The following is a 16648-nucleotide window of genomic DNA, read 5'->3' as shown; positions in this document are numbered from 1 at the left end:
TTCACAAAGCACGATTTATAAAATAACCCTCAGTATGTACTATATATATATGGCTATAAGAGTGAGAATAGACGGAATGGATTTAGATCACTGAAGCTACTAATTGACATACTGGTTTCCATCAGCCAGTAAACACCAAGGCCTAAATACTACAACGATTCCTTTTTTTCCATGGCAACACAGCACCAGCACCCTGTGTCTGCCCTCTGTATGTGAGAGCACGTGTGTCTGTTTCCGGTGCTCCCGGTTTGGTGTCCGGGTGCCGCAGCAGCGCGAACTATTGGTTCCGTTTGGTGCTCTATGTACCGAGCGGGATGCTCAGCGGCGCTACCAGAAGCGGAGACAGGAGTGTGGGAGCTTTCTTCAGGAGGGGGCCCGGTGTCAGGTTAGCTGCGGGTGAGGAGAGGAGAGTAGAGGGGATTGGGAGGTAGAGGGAGGCCATTTAAACAACATGCAGGTTACACAGGCCTCATGTGCAGGTGTCAGCCTGTCTCCAGTCATAATGCTGGGATAGGCAGCCAGGGGGGCAAATCATGGGAATAAAGAAATCTCATTATCCGCTATTATCACATTCAGCTTTTATCAGGGCTTGTTTCCTGGCTGCCAGCAATAGCAGGCTTTTGGCCTTTCTGCTGTTGCGGACTATAATTCCCATCAGCCAGTTTAGCTTAATCTTAATGGGACCAGTAGTCCATCCAGCTGAGCTGAGGAGTTAAAATGTCTACCATAACTGGTTAATACACTTATTTTAATATGTTCCTTCTTTTTGTACTTTTGAAAGTACTGATTCTACGTGTTGTATTTTTTTTTTTTACAAAAAATATCTGACCCACATATATTCCTGGAATCCAAACTAACTTTTTAATTACTTGTAACACCAACATTGTCCTGTGTAGGTATTGCGTAATTTGGTCACACCCCTTGTCCCCATGAGTTTTAGCAATTTTGAAAACAATGGGTGCTTATTACAGTCTAGGTAGTTTTCAAAGTAAATTGCAACATTGCAGAATTAAAAAAAAAAAAATACTTATTTCCTGTTAGGTAAAATGTGATTTTGAAACATTTTGTTTTATTTTAACAGGTGTAAAATGATGAAGAACTGGGGTATAATTGGTGGCATTGCTGCAGCATTAGCAGCTGGGATATATGTCCTGTGGGGTCCAATCACAGACAGAAAGAAACGAAAAAAAGGTGGGAAAAACAGATCAGGTTGTTTAAGCTTTGTAAACTGAGGTCAGCACTGACAAAGATGCCACTGGATACCTTTTTGAACAATCCACCTGCTTGGATATTGTCACCTTCACATACAGGTTGTTTTTGATATAGTGTAGTTTAGATTTAATGTAATTGATTAAAAAAAAAATGTATTTCAGAGACATTTGCATACATTAGTATGGTTTAAATAAAAACTGTAAGGATTGATTTACAAAATGCTGAATCTGATCTGTCAAACTCCTTTTTTATTTGGCTTATAAAATTCCTCTGATGTCTCCATTATTTACCAACATAATTTAACCCTCCCTAAGCTAAACAGATCTCTGCTGTGTTCAAAAGAATCTTATTGCTGCAGAGGGATTAGTTTGAAAATAACTCTACTACATTCCAACAGAACAGGCAAATCTCCCTACTAAAATAAAAACAGATTTAAGTAAAAACTCCACTAAGCTGCAATGCAGGTCAGGACAGCTAATGGAAGCTTCTAGCTTTCTGTCCGCAATATTCGAGGCAAGGTTGACCCCAGGTAAATGGTAAGGAGTAAATGGAAATCAGTTTGACTCTTTACACTGCGGGGTGTCAGGGCACCAGGGTTGTGGAGTTGGAAGCAATTTTGGGTTACTGGAGTCTGTTGGAGTCCAAGGTATTCTGTACGGGCTCCACAGCTGTGCAGGGTACTGCTGACACCATAACCACTTCAGCACTCTGTAGCTGGTATGGTGTTTGTTGTATTTCTTTAACAGAAGTTACACTACCTAGTGGTGTTGTTTGATATGGATTTCTATAGAGTACAATTTTTCTCTACTGTTTTTGTACTTGCATACAGTGTGAAACTTGGTTACTAGAGACTGTTGCTGTAAGGAAAGAGAAGACCTGTGAGTTATGTAAGAAGGCTTAGATTAATGGGTTCAATTTAGTTATGGCTACAATATCCCTTTTTTTTTTTTTTTTGTCAGGGGAATTGTATCACAAGAACTAACTAAATTCTATTGTAATTTGGTGGCATGTTAATAGCATATAAAACAGCTGAGTAGTCACACATTCAGTTTAAATTGTTACTTGTTTATGTTCATTTATTCTTAGTTGTTGAATGTAATTGTATTTAGAGTGGGAAAAGAGTAGCACTAGTTACAGAGAAACCACATTCCCATAAAGTTCTTCAGCTTTATTTGATCAAAGTACTAATTTCCAGAACAATCTGCACTTTTATAAATCCCATCCAGGTAGTTTTCCTGTCTCACTCACTTTGAACTGTAGTTTCATTTTGTTTCATGGAGAAGCTTGTGTGTGTGTCAATGCTTCTCCACGGAGAAGCATCTAATTCCAGACAGCTAATCAGAAATTATGAGTTCACTGTAAGCAGATTGGAGCTGCAGCATGGAGACTCTCCTAACACTGCATTACAAGCAAGTTTAATTGATTTTTAGAGGGACAATATAGGCACCCAGACCACTTCAGCTCATTGAAGTGGTCTGGGTGCATATTCCCAGGTCCTTTAACCCTACAAAGGTATTTATTGCAGTTTCTACCAGATAGCCACAAGAGGGACTTACTGTATGTGTCATTAGGCAACTTTTAGTTGTCTAATTGACGTTGGACATTCTAATGCTATGCATGAGGACATCCAGTGTCACCGTAAACAATAAGCATTGTATAATGCTTTCCTATGGGGGAAGTACTAATGTGGGAGAAGCGGAGCCCAAGGGACATTGGTGATGGACTCAGGTAAGTGACAGAAGGGTTTTATTAAACCCTTTTGCACCACGTGGGTAGACTTGACTTAGAGGGGAATTATATTGATTTCCTAATACTATAGTTTCCCTTTAAGCCTTCACATTCTGAAATGGGAGGGAGTCCCAGTGATCTACACACAAATAGGCAGCTTCAATTTGGAAAAAATAAATAAATATATATATATATATAAATTTGCACAAACAATATATTATTACATTAACCACACACACACATTACTGTATTACCATGAACAATATAATAGATAATATAAATATCTTGACAAAAAAACGTTAGCCAATTTTGATCACATTAACTATTTAAATGTTTTATAATACTAGTTTCAGGCCTTAAAAAAAATGTTTGATTTTTATGTTGTGCATGTTAAAGCATACTAATGAGTAGGTAGCTGCAAGATTTAGCATTATAATGTGATTTTTTTTTTAACCTGTAACCATTGCTCCATATACTGCTGTAGGGGACACCATTAACTAGTATTTGGCACATGTTCTCTGTGGCAGAAGATTGGAAAGTCATGCCGTGCATGCTTATATGCATAGGATACATTTACGGCATTACTTGGAAGTTGTTGCGAGACAGACAAAATCACAAGCAATCTATAATAAATTTAGCTAACATGGTGCTTGTCATGTCTACACTGCCAACTATTATGAAATGATTTCCCAGAGCTGATGAATGCACATGAGTAGTGATGCTTGTGTCGTAACAATGCAATATTTAAAACCATTGTTTGCTTGTCTGTTAATTTAATCCCATTTTATTCATTTAGGGCTAGTACCAGGCTTGCTAAATTTGGGAAACACCTGTTTTATGAATTCTCTGCTCCAAGGTTTGTCGGCCTGTCCGTCATTTATTAAGTGGCTGGAGGAATTTACATCAAAATACCGGACAGAAATGGGTCGAATAGAGCATCGCTACCTCTCTGTTACATTGCTGCAACTGCTGAAAGGTAAAAGAGTGATGTATTACTTGCAGATTGTATCATTATATGGTTATTTTGTTTGTTTGTAAACAAAACCTGAAAGCTTTGTGACAGAGGGCTCCTTTCACTGAGGCAGTGGTGCAGTTTCTGAACTTGATCCCTGTGAACAGGACAGTGGTTTTGGTAAACTCTGATATGTTGAAAGAGAAACGAGTAAATCCATAGCCACATAACTCCTGTTACGGGGGGGCTATTGATCAAATCCTGCCACTCCAAATAATGTTTCAGTTAATGGAAAATGTGCACCTTACAGGGTTATTCACCATAGTGAAAATTGTTGGGAATTCAAAGATAATTTCAAATGTAAGCCTCAGCTACTGCTGGAAACATGGTATGCTGGGACATAGCACACTGTGTGGGAAGCAGGGAGTGGGAAAACAACCACTCTCACATTAGGCAGGAAACCCTATATGATGCAATCTTCATTCTCACCAATTACTACAGCACTTCATCGGGATGCTAGTTTATCCCACTGCATACAGAACGATCGAACTGCCGTTCATATAGCAGATGCGGAAAACGGCACCCCCATTAGGGGCTATTTTTTTATTTTTTTATTTTTTATATTTAAACCAGGGAAGAAACGTACACACTGTCTGACTGAAGTTTCACAACTAAGGCTCTATTCCCTAGCCTGCATACCACACATGATGTTTAATATTATGTACATAATCCGCTATAATAGAATTGGAGTCATGTATTTGTTCTAACCAACAGTAAGATATTTGTGGAACCATATACGTGATTAAAGCCTGTACCATGTGGATAATGAAAAATGTAAAAAAAAAAAATCTAATTATTCGTCTAATTCAGCCATTTTGGCCTAAATGTGAAATTTACTTTTAATTCCCAACAATGCTCACCTTAGTGAATAATCCCTTTGTTTACTATGAACAAAACTCAGATTCACAAGCACAAGAGTAAATACACATCTTACCTGAATATTAAACACCATACCTGGAAAGAAAGAAACATGTTTTGCAATAGAATTCTATGGTATTTCATTATTCAAACAGATTAAATAATCACAGAGTAGCATTTTCCATTTAAACTTCTGCAGTGCACCCGAGTTAGCTCAGATCCTAATCAGCTGTTTGTAGATCCTTAATTCTAAAGTTTGATCCATTGTAATAGAGAATTAGTTGAAGGCACACATGTTGCATATATAGCACTTTTTTTTAAGTCATTTCTTGTTGTTTACTCTCCCCTGAACCTATTCTAAAACATCCAATAGAAGAGGATTTTTATTTTTATTTTCAATTTTTTATTTTTGCGTGCAAGGTTAGTTACAATACTGCCCTTATGGCCACAACAGCCTTCCGGGTGTTCGAGTGTTTCATAACATCACAACATAGTTAGGCAGATATCAGTCAGTCAGTTCTAATCTGTGGTGTCAGCTAGTTCTGCACATTTTAATTGCTTTTATGGGTCAGTTGGTGTCAAACTGAGGCAACTTTGGGGTAAATTGAGGGGTGTGTCTTTTTTCTCTTCCAGTGCCAGGAGTTTAGTAGTATGGGGGGGTAAAGAACCCAAGGGTTGTCTGTCTGGAGATAGCTAGTTGCACGTTTGAGTGCAAAGAGTGGCACATTTTGTTATATGATGGTTCAAAATACAGCATAACATTTGATTCAACTCTAAGCCTGGTACTTTTCCATGTAGTGTATCGGGAGCCTGTGCGCGTTTACACGAGAGGCCGCGTCACAGTGAGTTAGTCTAGTGCTATTGGTTTCACAGCGGATTAGAGTGAGTATGTGTGCTGCTGGGAAGCAAGGCTAGTTAGGGTGAGAGAACTTCTCCATTTGTGTGACATGTCATGGAACCAAAAGATATATCATAACAGAGAACATAACATTACATTCTGGGATGTCATAACGAGTGATGGCCTTGAGGGCGATACGTACCCTCATAATATATTGTGGCCAAGTGTTAGCGCTATTTTTTGCCATTAAACAGGCACATCTATTTCAATCCTATGTAGTAGTGTAGAGCCTAGGTTGGTGTGTGCTGCTGTATAGCGCCATGGCGCTAGTTGCAGTCTGGTGTGGATTAAATGTTGGCGGCTCTCTGTGTGCATGTCCCCATATCCTAGGGGTGAGGGGGGGTCGTTACCAGAGCAGTTAAGAGCATCCCCGTGAGGGTCCCATCTCCGCCCCCGGGATCAGTGTGTTTGCATTTTCTAAATCATAACCAAACTTAATATAAACTGATAATAAACGTAATAAACATAATCGAGAGGTAAGACAGGTCCGTACGGTTGGTACCGGACCACTGGATCAAGTAAAGGGAGCCGATGAAGGGTCTCAGTTCATGTCTTTGGAGTTTTCGCCTCTCTGGGCCGGAAGATTGGAGCTTTGTCAGCTTTCGCCGGTTGAGGGTGAGGTTGTGTAGCCGTTGCGCTACTCTGGCGTGAGAGTCCTAAAAAGTCCAGTATACTTTGGCCATCCTGGGGGTTCGTGGCTTTGTGTTGTTCTCCATTTGCAGTCACCCACAAAGTTCTGGGGGTTGCCCATTTGTAGGTAATTCCAGCTGTATGTAGTGGTTTGGTAACCGTTTGCATGTCCCTGCGCCAGAGGAGCGTGGCTCTGCTTAGGTCTTGGAAGAATGAAAGACGACATGATTCAAACTCCAATGGGGTCTTCCCCCGAAGTGCAGCCAATAGCCCTAGTTTATCTGACATTGTTTGACATCTGAGTATAATGTCTCGTGGTGCTGTGTTGGGTGCCTGCGGCGACTTGGAGATTCTGTACACCCCATCAAATTGAAAAGATTTAGCCTGTTTTGTCGGCAGTATCTCTGTCACTAGGCGTCTAACATAGTGGGGCAGTTCCTCCAGTGGCACAGATTCTAGTACCCCTCTGATCTTTATATTTTTTCGCCGGCTCCTGTCGTCCAGTAGGTGGACGTGGTTAGAGAGATTTTCCTGGGCAGTTTGTATTTGCTGGATCTTGTCGCCCATTGTGTGGATGCTGTGTTTCAAGTCTGTTATGTCCCCTTCGGTGGCTTGAGTGCGTGCGGTCACTGCTTGGACTTTTGTATTGAGCGCTGCCAGATCCGCTTCCCACATTAGTTTAAGGTTGTGTTGGAGGCCTGCCAGCATGCTTTGAATATCCCCTTTCGTGGCAGGGGTACAGTCCTTTGGTGCCAGTGAAGGTTCTGGACCACGGGAGTCAGGTGAGGGGCTGTTATATGTGAGTTCTTCTTCCGAGGGCACTGGTGAGGCCCCACAGGGGGTGGGTGCTTGCGATACCCTGGGTGTTTGCAGCATTTGGCTGATGTCCAGCCGCGGTTTCATGGCGGCCGGGGTCGGTTTTGGGGTTTTCCGTCCCATCTCACCTGCCCTAAGCTGGTATGACTGCAGGTCTCCAAAGGCAGAAATTTGCCACGGCCAGTCCCTCTCCTCTCGCTCTCCGTATTGTCCGCCCGCGCGGTAGGCCTTACCGCCTCGTTTACGAGTTTTCGTGCCGGGTGTTGAAAAGAACGGCATCAGCCTTATTGGAGGGGTGGTCTGAGTGCTGCGTTGCTTTTTGAGATCACCGGGTTCGTTGTGTGGCCCCGATGTCAGCGGATTTTAGACAATTTTTATCGGAGCTCTGAGTAATGGCGACTGCTCCGGTACGGTGTTAGGCTCCGCCCCCCCGGTATCCCTCTTAGTTTTAAATTAGTGCGCCTGTTGCGGTCCTCTGCTAGGTACATTCTCGTAGTAAGGCTGGACTGGGATGTCTGCATGAATATTACTTGTTCTTTTAGCCCCTTTACCTCTTGTTTCAGGTCGAGGATATCCTCTTCAGTGGCTTGGGTGCGTGTAATTACTGCTTGCATTTCGGTCCTTAGCAAGTCCATATCTGCTGCGTGCATTTGTCTCATTTCTTTTAACAGGTCGGCTATGTCTTGCTTAGTAGCCGGTGTGAGGTTAATTCTGTTAGTTTGTGGATCCCTTATTGGATGAGCGGCTGATTGTTCATGTTCAGCTCCAGATTGCTCTCCTTCATCTTGGGAGGTAGTTGTGCGATCTGGTGAGGCCGCCATCTTGGGCGCCATTGGTCTTTGCAGCAGGTCGCCTATGTCTTGTGTGGTCCTGCTTGTGGTCTGTGTGGGTATCTGGGATTTTCTACCCATGCTGTGGTCGTCAGGCACAGCTGTCTCAGTCTGCAGATAGGCGTCCTGGTGCACCCTCAGGGCTGTAAGTTCGTGCGCTAGCCTCGTGGCTTGGTAGGCTGTGTAAGCCCCGGTTTTCCGTCGGGTCTTTCTGCCCGTTTGTGGATACAAAAAAGGCATCCGCCTGTTGCTCGTTTATTGGGGTTTCCCCGGGGGTTGATAGAATGCCTCTGCAATTGCCGCAGGGCTTCGTTTTAGGGCCTTTTTGCCGCCGTTTGTCCGGAGCTCAGAGGTGATGCGACCGTTCCCGTCTGGCGCTCGGCTCTGCCCCCCTATAGAAGAGGATTTTAATTCGGAATGTATTTCAATTTGTTGACGTACTTGCTTTTTTAATATTAATAGTGGAACTTTTTAAGCACAATAAATTTGTGTGTTTTTCCCTTTGATTTGCACAAATAAAAGTCTGTTTGTATAATGCAGTACTGATGAGGATATTTGTACACATGCACATTTGGATGGAACTGCATGTAGCATATTATTATTCTTTTTCTTTATTTTAATTATTTATTTGATAGCTGGATGTAAACCATGAAATATTTGAATGTTTGACACTGTAAGATTCCATTTATGTGTCTGATTTTAACTGTCTTCCTTCTTTAGCACTGTCTAGTCAGGAGTCTGCAGATGATGATACATTGGATGCTAGCTCCCTCTTGGAAGTCTTACGAATGTATAGGTGGCAGATCTCTTCTTTTGAAGAACAGGTTAGTAATGTACCTTTTCTGCATTCCTTTCCACACAGCAGTTCGAAATCCGGTCTGTGATCCTATCAACAAATCATTTAGATGCAATTGCTTTTACACAGGAAACCCCCAATACATATCTATGTCTCTGTTAGTGGTACAAATGAGTTATTACCACATTCACAAGGTTGTGTTCTACGCAGCTTACTATGTTTTTGTCTTTAAATAGACCATTTAGGTGTGTGTGTGTGTGTGTGTGTGTGTGTGTGTGTGTGTGTGTGTGTGTGTTAATCATCTTAAAGGTATACTAGCAAATGTAGAGAAAATATATATTATCTGAAGTATACTTTTACAAATGTCCAAGTGGCAGTCATAACAAATGGGTATTTGCCCTTTCCTGTCTCACAGGACAAATAGTATTAAAAAGGTTAAACAACGAATGCAGTCCCCACTCCCCTCCTATCATTCACCATAAACTCCCCAGTTTTTTTTTTCTGCTTTTTCCCCCACTTCAGTTTAACACTTTACTGAAGTTATAACGTGTCTATACAGCTCTTTAAGTGGGAATATAAATTCCCACAGACAGCAATGCAATGTCAGCAGGGTTAAATCCCTCCTCACACCAGGAGACCCAGGTATCCATGGATACCCTCTGTCAGCTGTGGCCATTTTTTTTAGTGGTCACAGACTGACCAATGAGCTGCACGCAGTGCTGAATGTCGGCTCTGCATACAGCCCTTTATCCATCGAGTACACCGCGGCTGAGCGATTGCACTTAGATGTGGTGATTCTAAGGCTACAGACTGCTGAATGGTATACCTGCATGTCCTCAATCAGATTGTGATCAGAGTAATCAGCTGGGAACGGATGCTTTAATCACTTTCATTTTCTTTCTATTTTTGTATGAAAAAGGCTGTTGCCACTACAATGGTACACCAATCATATTTAAGTAGTCTTTTAAAAAATTTTTTTTATTTATTTATTACAGTTTTCCATTACTCTATTATTCTGTAGTGTGCATGGAAAAAAGGGGATTGCAGGAACTTCCAAAATATGCATTTCTCAATAGTGGTGCTGCCGTAAAGACCAATATAATCTATGACCTGGCAGCAATAACTCTCTAGTCTTTTATGATCATGAGCAGCCACTGGACTGATGAGGCATGATTGAGCTTTCAAACCTCCCTTATACTAATATTGTGATGAAATAAATAAAACACATAGGCTTTTATTTGTTAATTCAACCCGTCAGTGGATTGGGGGAAGATAGTGGCTGGGTGTTTTGCTCCCTGGAAATGAGACACAGGTTAAAAGTAGGAGACTTTCCGAATTTCATTTGAAGTAAAATTATGCAAACAAAATTCACAACCAAATAATAGATGCAATTCATTTTTGCCAAAAACATTTTTTTATTTTCTGATGAATCGATTTGGACGAAACACATTTTTTGTCTGTGTACAAGTGTATTCACTATATGAAGTTGTCTTCCTGTGTCGTGGCTTGTTATATCCCATTTATGATGACTCTTGCGTGCCTGTGTGGAACAACTAAATTTTACTTACAGTAAATGTAATTTTCCATAATCCAAGCAGTAATCATAATTTATCTCCCTCTTCTTCTATGGATCAAAAAATTAAATGTAACATTCTTGTTAGCCTTTGTAAGGCTAGGATGGATTGGGACTGCATTTTGTTTTTTAAAAGGGCAACCACTCATTTGTAATGAATTCATCTTGAACTATGAAAAATTAAATTTATGGGAAGTAAAATATAGTTTTTGGTTTTTATTTATTTTTTGGCAAGTGTTGTGCTGTCTAACATTTGGGGATAAAAACAGTATAGTTGTTTATGAAATTAGCAGAGATTTGTGATCTGCATTTGGGAACTGCAAAATCCCGTTAATGAAATACTTGAGGGTGAATACATTGTTCCCATGGTAATTTAGTACGGTTTTACAACATACCTTGAAACCCCAGGTGCAGATGCCACATCCAGTCTTTTCCTGCCATAGAAGTTGGATATCTCTATAGAACAAAGCAAGGCCATGCTAGGACTTACAGTCCCATCACAGAAATATTTGAGGTCTAGCTTCCTGCTCTTGGAAAAGACAAATCAACAGAGCTTTCTGAACCTCTTATTTGTACCTATGCAGGATGCTCATGAACTGTTCCATGTGCTAACATCATCTCTAGAAGATGAGAGAGACCGTGAACCTCAAGTAGTTAATCTGTTTGATGTCCAATTTCTTGAGGTAAGCGTAAGTGTGTTTGTGTTTTCTCACCAATATTCATTTATAAAGAAGAAACAACCTCAAAACAACAAATAACTTTGAAACAGCTGAAGTGTCAAAAATACACAGACACACACAGATAAATATGTTGGTTTATGACTGTGTCTATTTTAAAAGATCATTTTTATGAATATGGCTTTTTACATAAAAAATTGTAGAAATACATTAAATGGTTTAAATGTTTGGGAAGATCAGATATTATTTGAATTACAAAGCATATCAATTTCACGTTGGAAAGCTGTATTGGTCCATCCACCACATTGTACAATCACTTAATCTTACCAAGGAACCAGTTTCCTGTCTGCCCAGCTTCCAGTCTGCTCAGCCCTTTGTAGGAGGTTTAATACCATGGTCAACTCACGGTGGCATCACTTCACCTTGCTGGAGACCCATTTTGTTAGAATTTTTCAAGATTGTCTGCTCTCCCTAACAATGAGGCCCATACTGTAGAGGACACTGTTGTTCATTCAAACTTTCACTCCTTGTGAGTAGATGATGCCCATCACTTTAATATAAACCCCCTTCCATATGTTTTATGTAACATTGTGACATCACATCATCTTTGGCAGACCTAAATAAACCCTTGGGAGAAACGGAAGGCAGGAGTGCGGCAACACAGCAGCATCCCGCAGGGCCTCTCTACTTACTGGACCAGTGACTTATACAGGGAGACAGCAGGCATTTTCCTGTTTATTGGGCACAACCTTTCATCTCACTATTTCCTACATATCTGTTCATCTGTAAATTTTTACCTTTGTGTGAAATGTTACCTGCCTTTTTGGATATACATTCCTTGCTGAGTGCTGAGGTTTTATTTCTTTTACACAAACCTACTATTCAGACAGGCGACAGACAGAATTGACAGGTACTTTGATTGAAGCTTGGAAAGTCACCCAGTTGCTAAGCCCCCTCAAGCTTTTATAAAAACACTTATTGTGTTGAAATGTTGCCTGCCTTTTTGGGTAACTGAATAAACCATCAATGCCTTCCTTGCCGAGTGCTGAGGTTTCATTTCTTTTATATATTTGGGAATCCATCGGAACAAGGATTTTACCTGCAGCACAGGCACCAAAAATGTAAGCTTTCCACTGAAATGCCCCACACACATTTGTTGTTTCTTTAGTATGTATGTGTGTGCATTGGACAATGCAATGAGAGAGTTGCTTTACCATTTTTGTTCAGTATTTGGAGACGAGAGTGAAGGAAATGGGCCTTAGTTAGGAAAATGGACAAATGAGTAATTTGTTACATGTGAGTTTACAGAGGAAGAGGTTCTATCCCAACTGTCAAAAGTAAAGACAAATAAGTTGATGGGGCCTGATGGAATACACCCAAGTTATTAAAAGAGCTTAGTGATGTACTACCAAAACCATTAACAGATTTATTTAACCAATCATTGTTAACAGGAGTAGTCCCAGAAGATTGGAAGTTAGCGAATGTTGTGCCCATTCACAAGAAAGGTAATAGGGAGGAGTCGGGCAACTATAGGCCAGTAAGTCTTACTTCCGTATTTGGGAAAGTAATGAAAACCATGTTAAAGGATAGGATTGTTGAACATCTAAAATCACAGGGATTTCAAGATCAGAGACAACATGGGTTTACTTCAAGGAGATCATGCCAAACTAATCTCATTGATTTTTTTTTGATTGGGTAACTATAAAAAAAGATCAGGGTGGTACAGTAGACATTGCTTACCTAGATTTCAGTAAGGCTTTTGACACTGTTGCACATAGAAGGCTTATCAATAAACTGCAATCTTTAAGTTTGGATTACAATATTGTTGAATGGGTGAGGCAGTGGCTGAGTGACCGTCAACAGAGGGTTGTAGTCAATGTAGTATAGTCGAAGTATGGGCACCAGTGGGGTACTTCAGGGATCTGTACTTGGACCCATTATCTTTAAGATTTTTATTAGTGATATTGCAGAAGGTCTTGATGGTAAGGTATGTCTTTTTGCTGATGATACTAAGATATGTAACAGGGTTGATGTTCCAGGAGGGATAAGCCAAATGGCTAATGATTTAGGTAAACTAGAAAAATGGTCTCAGTTGTGGCAACTGACATTTAATGTGGATAAGTGCAAGATAATGCATCTTGGACGTAAAACCCAAGGGCAGAGTACAGAATATTTGATAGAATCCTAACCTCAACATCTGAGGAAAGGGATTTAGGGGTAATAATTTCAGATGACTTAAAAGTAGGCAGACAATGTAATAGAGCAGCAGGACATGCTAGTAGAATGCTTGATTGTATATGGCGAGATATTAGCTGTAGAATGAGGGAAGTGCTCATGCCATTGTACAGAACACTGGTGAGACCTCACCTGGAGTATTGTACGCAGCACTGGAGACGGTATCTCCAGAAGGATATTAATACTTTAGAGAGAGTTCAGAGAAGGGCTACTAAACTGGTCCATGGATTGCAGGATAAAACTTACAAGGAAAGGGTAAAGGATCTTAACATGTATAGCTTGGAGGAAAGACGAGACGGGGGATATGATGGAAACATTTAAATACATAAAGGGAATCAACACAGTAAAGGAGGAGACTATATTTAAAAGAAGAAAAACTACCACAAGACATAGTCTTAAGTTATAGGGGCAAAGGTTTAAAAATAACATCAGCCTTCCAGCGGAAATGGTAGAGGTTAACACAGTGAATGAGTTTAAGCATGTGTGGGATAAGCATAAGGCTATCCTAACTATAAGATAAGGCCAGGGACTAATGAAAGTATTTTGAAAATTGGGCAGATTAGATGGGCTGAATGGTTCTTATCTGCCGTCACATTCTATGTTTCTATGATAACATATCCACAAACTCAGTCCAGTGATTTACCCTGATGTTCACCTGAGGAATGTCTATGCTGAATTCACGTCTTGGGGAAACATCTTTAAGTATTCCATGCAATGATTGTCCTTCTTTGTTGCATCTTTAGGTGTCCTATTTTTTCGCATAACTGTATTACCAGCATGCTTGACATAGTCTAAATATTTATCTATAAGTGTTTGATTTATTAACCATATTGCTGCCTGTTATTGTAAATCTTTATGTTCCATACTGTTTGGTGCACTTTCTTTTTAAAGGTACTTCCACAGAATTCTGAAGGACAGATCCATTGCCGAACACAAGGTAGATAATTTTACTTGTTGCCTCTTTTATGCTCATTTCATTTCCTGGTAAATGTAAAATATTTTTTATAAAGTTGCATGTGCTCTCACACAGTACATCTAGATTCACAAAAGAGAAAATACTATCTGGAATGGGATGTAAAATTTTGTACATCTACAAAAGATTAAATATTTAAACTATGAATACTCTTATTATGCACATGTCTCTTGTTAAGGAATTCTTCGTCCCATTCCAAATCACTGGAAATCTCAGCATCCCTTTCATGGAAGACTCACGAGTACCATGATCTGCAAGCACTGCCAGCACCAGGTAAGCCAGAATCCTGTACATTGTGATGGAGAAATTATTATTCTTTTTGACAATCTTTATTTTTCATTGTATGTTTTACATCTATGGTAGTGAATAGTTATTCGGAACAACAATATCAATAGAGGTTATTGCATCAATATTACATAGGTGACGGTTACCACACATTCACCGTCCGGTCTTCAATAACAATATTGGTAAACGTAATTCCAACATAATAATCAACGACTATAGACAAGCAATTAGACTTTGCGGTGTTAGGTGGGGCTGAAAGATAGCTTTCAGGTCGCCCGGTGTTGTGTCGAGATTTTGGTGTCTTGTGTTTATGGATCAACTTTTCCAAGGGTATCCTTTTTTTCCCTCCTCTTCCTTATTTCCCTTTTCCATTTTTCCCCCCTCCTCCTCTCCTTTTGTGTATGGGGAACTCTAGTCTTAGTATGGTTACCGCGTGGGGGAGTTTGGCCTGGAACGTACCCGGTGGAGGGCTTGTAGGTCCGTGGGATAGATTAATCCTGTGTACTGGTTATGTGGTGGTGTTTTAATGGCTAGATACCAGTAGACCTGACCTGGGCTTCTTCCGCCTCAAGTATCTCTTGGGCGTTCTCGTCAATGTTTTTTACTTCCATCGGTGCTAATGGTCGGTGTGCTTTGCTTAATAGTTGTCGGTTCGCTAGTGGCATTGCCTCGCACCTGTAATTGGCTGCGTGGTCTAGCTATGACTCTCCGGGTTAAACGTCTTATCCCCTCGGGGCAGTCGGTGTCCCTGTGTGTATTTTTCTACCGGCATAGGTAAGTACGTTCTGTCTGTGCGTGTATGTGATCTGACGTCCTACCGTTGTGCGGTGATCGCCGTGTCGGCTGTTGGTGTAAGTGTTGTTCAGTTGAGTTGTCTCCCCCAGGGTTTGGTAGTATTGGCCGGTTGTCGACTTCTTGATCCTAGTCTATGTACCTATCAGGTAATTTCTTGTGGGAGTTGTCATGTGGTTGTCAGGGCTAGAACCAGTGTCTCATGGGTTGGTGTGGCCTTGTGAGCCCTGCAATCCCGGGTTTGTTACTATGTTTTGTGGGGGCTGCCGGTGTCTCGATCGTTTGCTTACAGGGATATGTTCTCTAGTGGTCACTGTGGTGTGGCGTCTGTAGTATTCGGTTCGGAAGGGCGGATGACGGTGTTATGGCAAGGTTCTGGGACCGTGTATTTAACTGGTCATGGGGAGAGTTAGGGATGTCAGGGGTCCTATACCAATGCGTTACTAGCTTATAATTAGTCTCCTGATATTTTGAGGAAATGGCTCCCCTGTGTGTTAGAAGGAAGATTTTATCCCGGTCAGTGAGTGTGGTCTCCGTGTCCTGTTCCCATTTTGTCGTGAATCCCAATGGGGGTATGTCCTCGTTGGCTAGCAGGGCGGCGTATAGTATCGATACCCCGTGCGGGAGGGGTTGTCTGGCTGCGCATGTGTGTTCCAGGTATGCCAGCGGTCTGTGTAGGTGTCCTTTACCTTTGATAGTCGCGTAATAGTTCCTGATCTGGTGGTAGTGGAATTCATCTAGCAGAGTCGGTCTGCATTGTGCGAGTAGGTCTGCTATTGGTTTAAGTGTGTGTGTGCGGTGCACCACTTGGGTATATATTCCCAGTCTGTGGCGTTAAAGTTCTTCAGGGCGGTGGGGTGTAATCCTCCCTCTAGGTCCGGGTTATGCGTGATGGGGTAAGTGGATTAGGTGAGGTCGTCAGTCGCCTGGTGAAGCGTATGCTGCACCACACCCGGAGCGTAGCGTCTATCATCGGATTGCCCGTGCGGATCTCAGAATATGTTGTGCTCCCATGCCAGAGCCTGGATGGTATCTTTCCCTGGGTTTGGTGGGTTTCCATTCGTACCCATAATTTCGGGCTTGTTTTGGCGTGCCAATCTACCAGCCGTTGCAGGTGGGTGGCGTGGTAGTACGTGAGCAGCGAGGGGAGTCCCATGCCCCCTTCCCTCTTGGGTCGTTCCAGGGTTGTCTTGCAGATTCTGATTGGCTTTTGATTCCACACGAACTTCCTGATCGCTGAGTTTGTTGATTGGAAATATGCTTTAGGTATTGGGGTCGGGATGGGATGGAGAAATTATGAATGGTTTCCCCAGACTCATTATTATAGTAATTT

The 16648-nt window shown here is 41.4% G+C and overlaps 1 protein-coding gene across 2 annotated transcripts in view; it reads left to right on the top strand.

Annotated features, from left to right (window-relative positions):
- The first annotated feature begins 225 nt into the window (after positions 1 to 225).
- USP30 (ubiquitin specific peptidase 30) overlaps positions 226 to 16648 on the top strand; it is a 46796-nt gene continuing 30373 nt past the window's right edge. Inside the window, exons 1-7 of one of the 2 annotated variants that reach the window (XM_063454682.1) lie at positions 226 to 396; positions 1082 to 1191; positions 3737 to 3916; positions 8705 to 8808; positions 10938 to 11036; positions 14157 to 14202; positions 14417 to 14511. In XM_063454682.1, the coding sequence (XP_063310752.1) occupies positions 1089 to 1191; positions 3737 to 3916; positions 8705 to 8808; positions 10938 to 11036; positions 14157 to 14202; positions 14417 to 14511 (627 nt within the window). In that variant the 5' untranslated portion in view covers positions 226 to 396; positions 1082 to 1088. The remainder of the gene's footprint in view (positions 397 to 1081; positions 1192 to 3736; positions 3917 to 8704; positions 8809 to 10937; positions 11037 to 14156; positions 14203 to 14416; positions 14512 to 16648) is intronic. The other variant, XM_063454681.1, reaches the window with a different exon arrangement.

The sequence above is a fragment of the Pelobates fuscus genome, chromosome 5 (assembly GCF_036172605.1).
Source record: "Pelobates fuscus isolate aPelFus1 chromosome 5, aPelFus1.pri, whole genome shotgun sequence".
Classification (NCBI taxonomy): domain Eukaryota; kingdom Metazoa; phylum Chordata; class Amphibia; order Anura; family Pelobatidae; genus Pelobates; species Pelobates fuscus.
The sequence above is the reverse complement of the archived record's forward strand: the minus strand, read 5'-3'. Positions and strand labels throughout refer to the sequence as shown.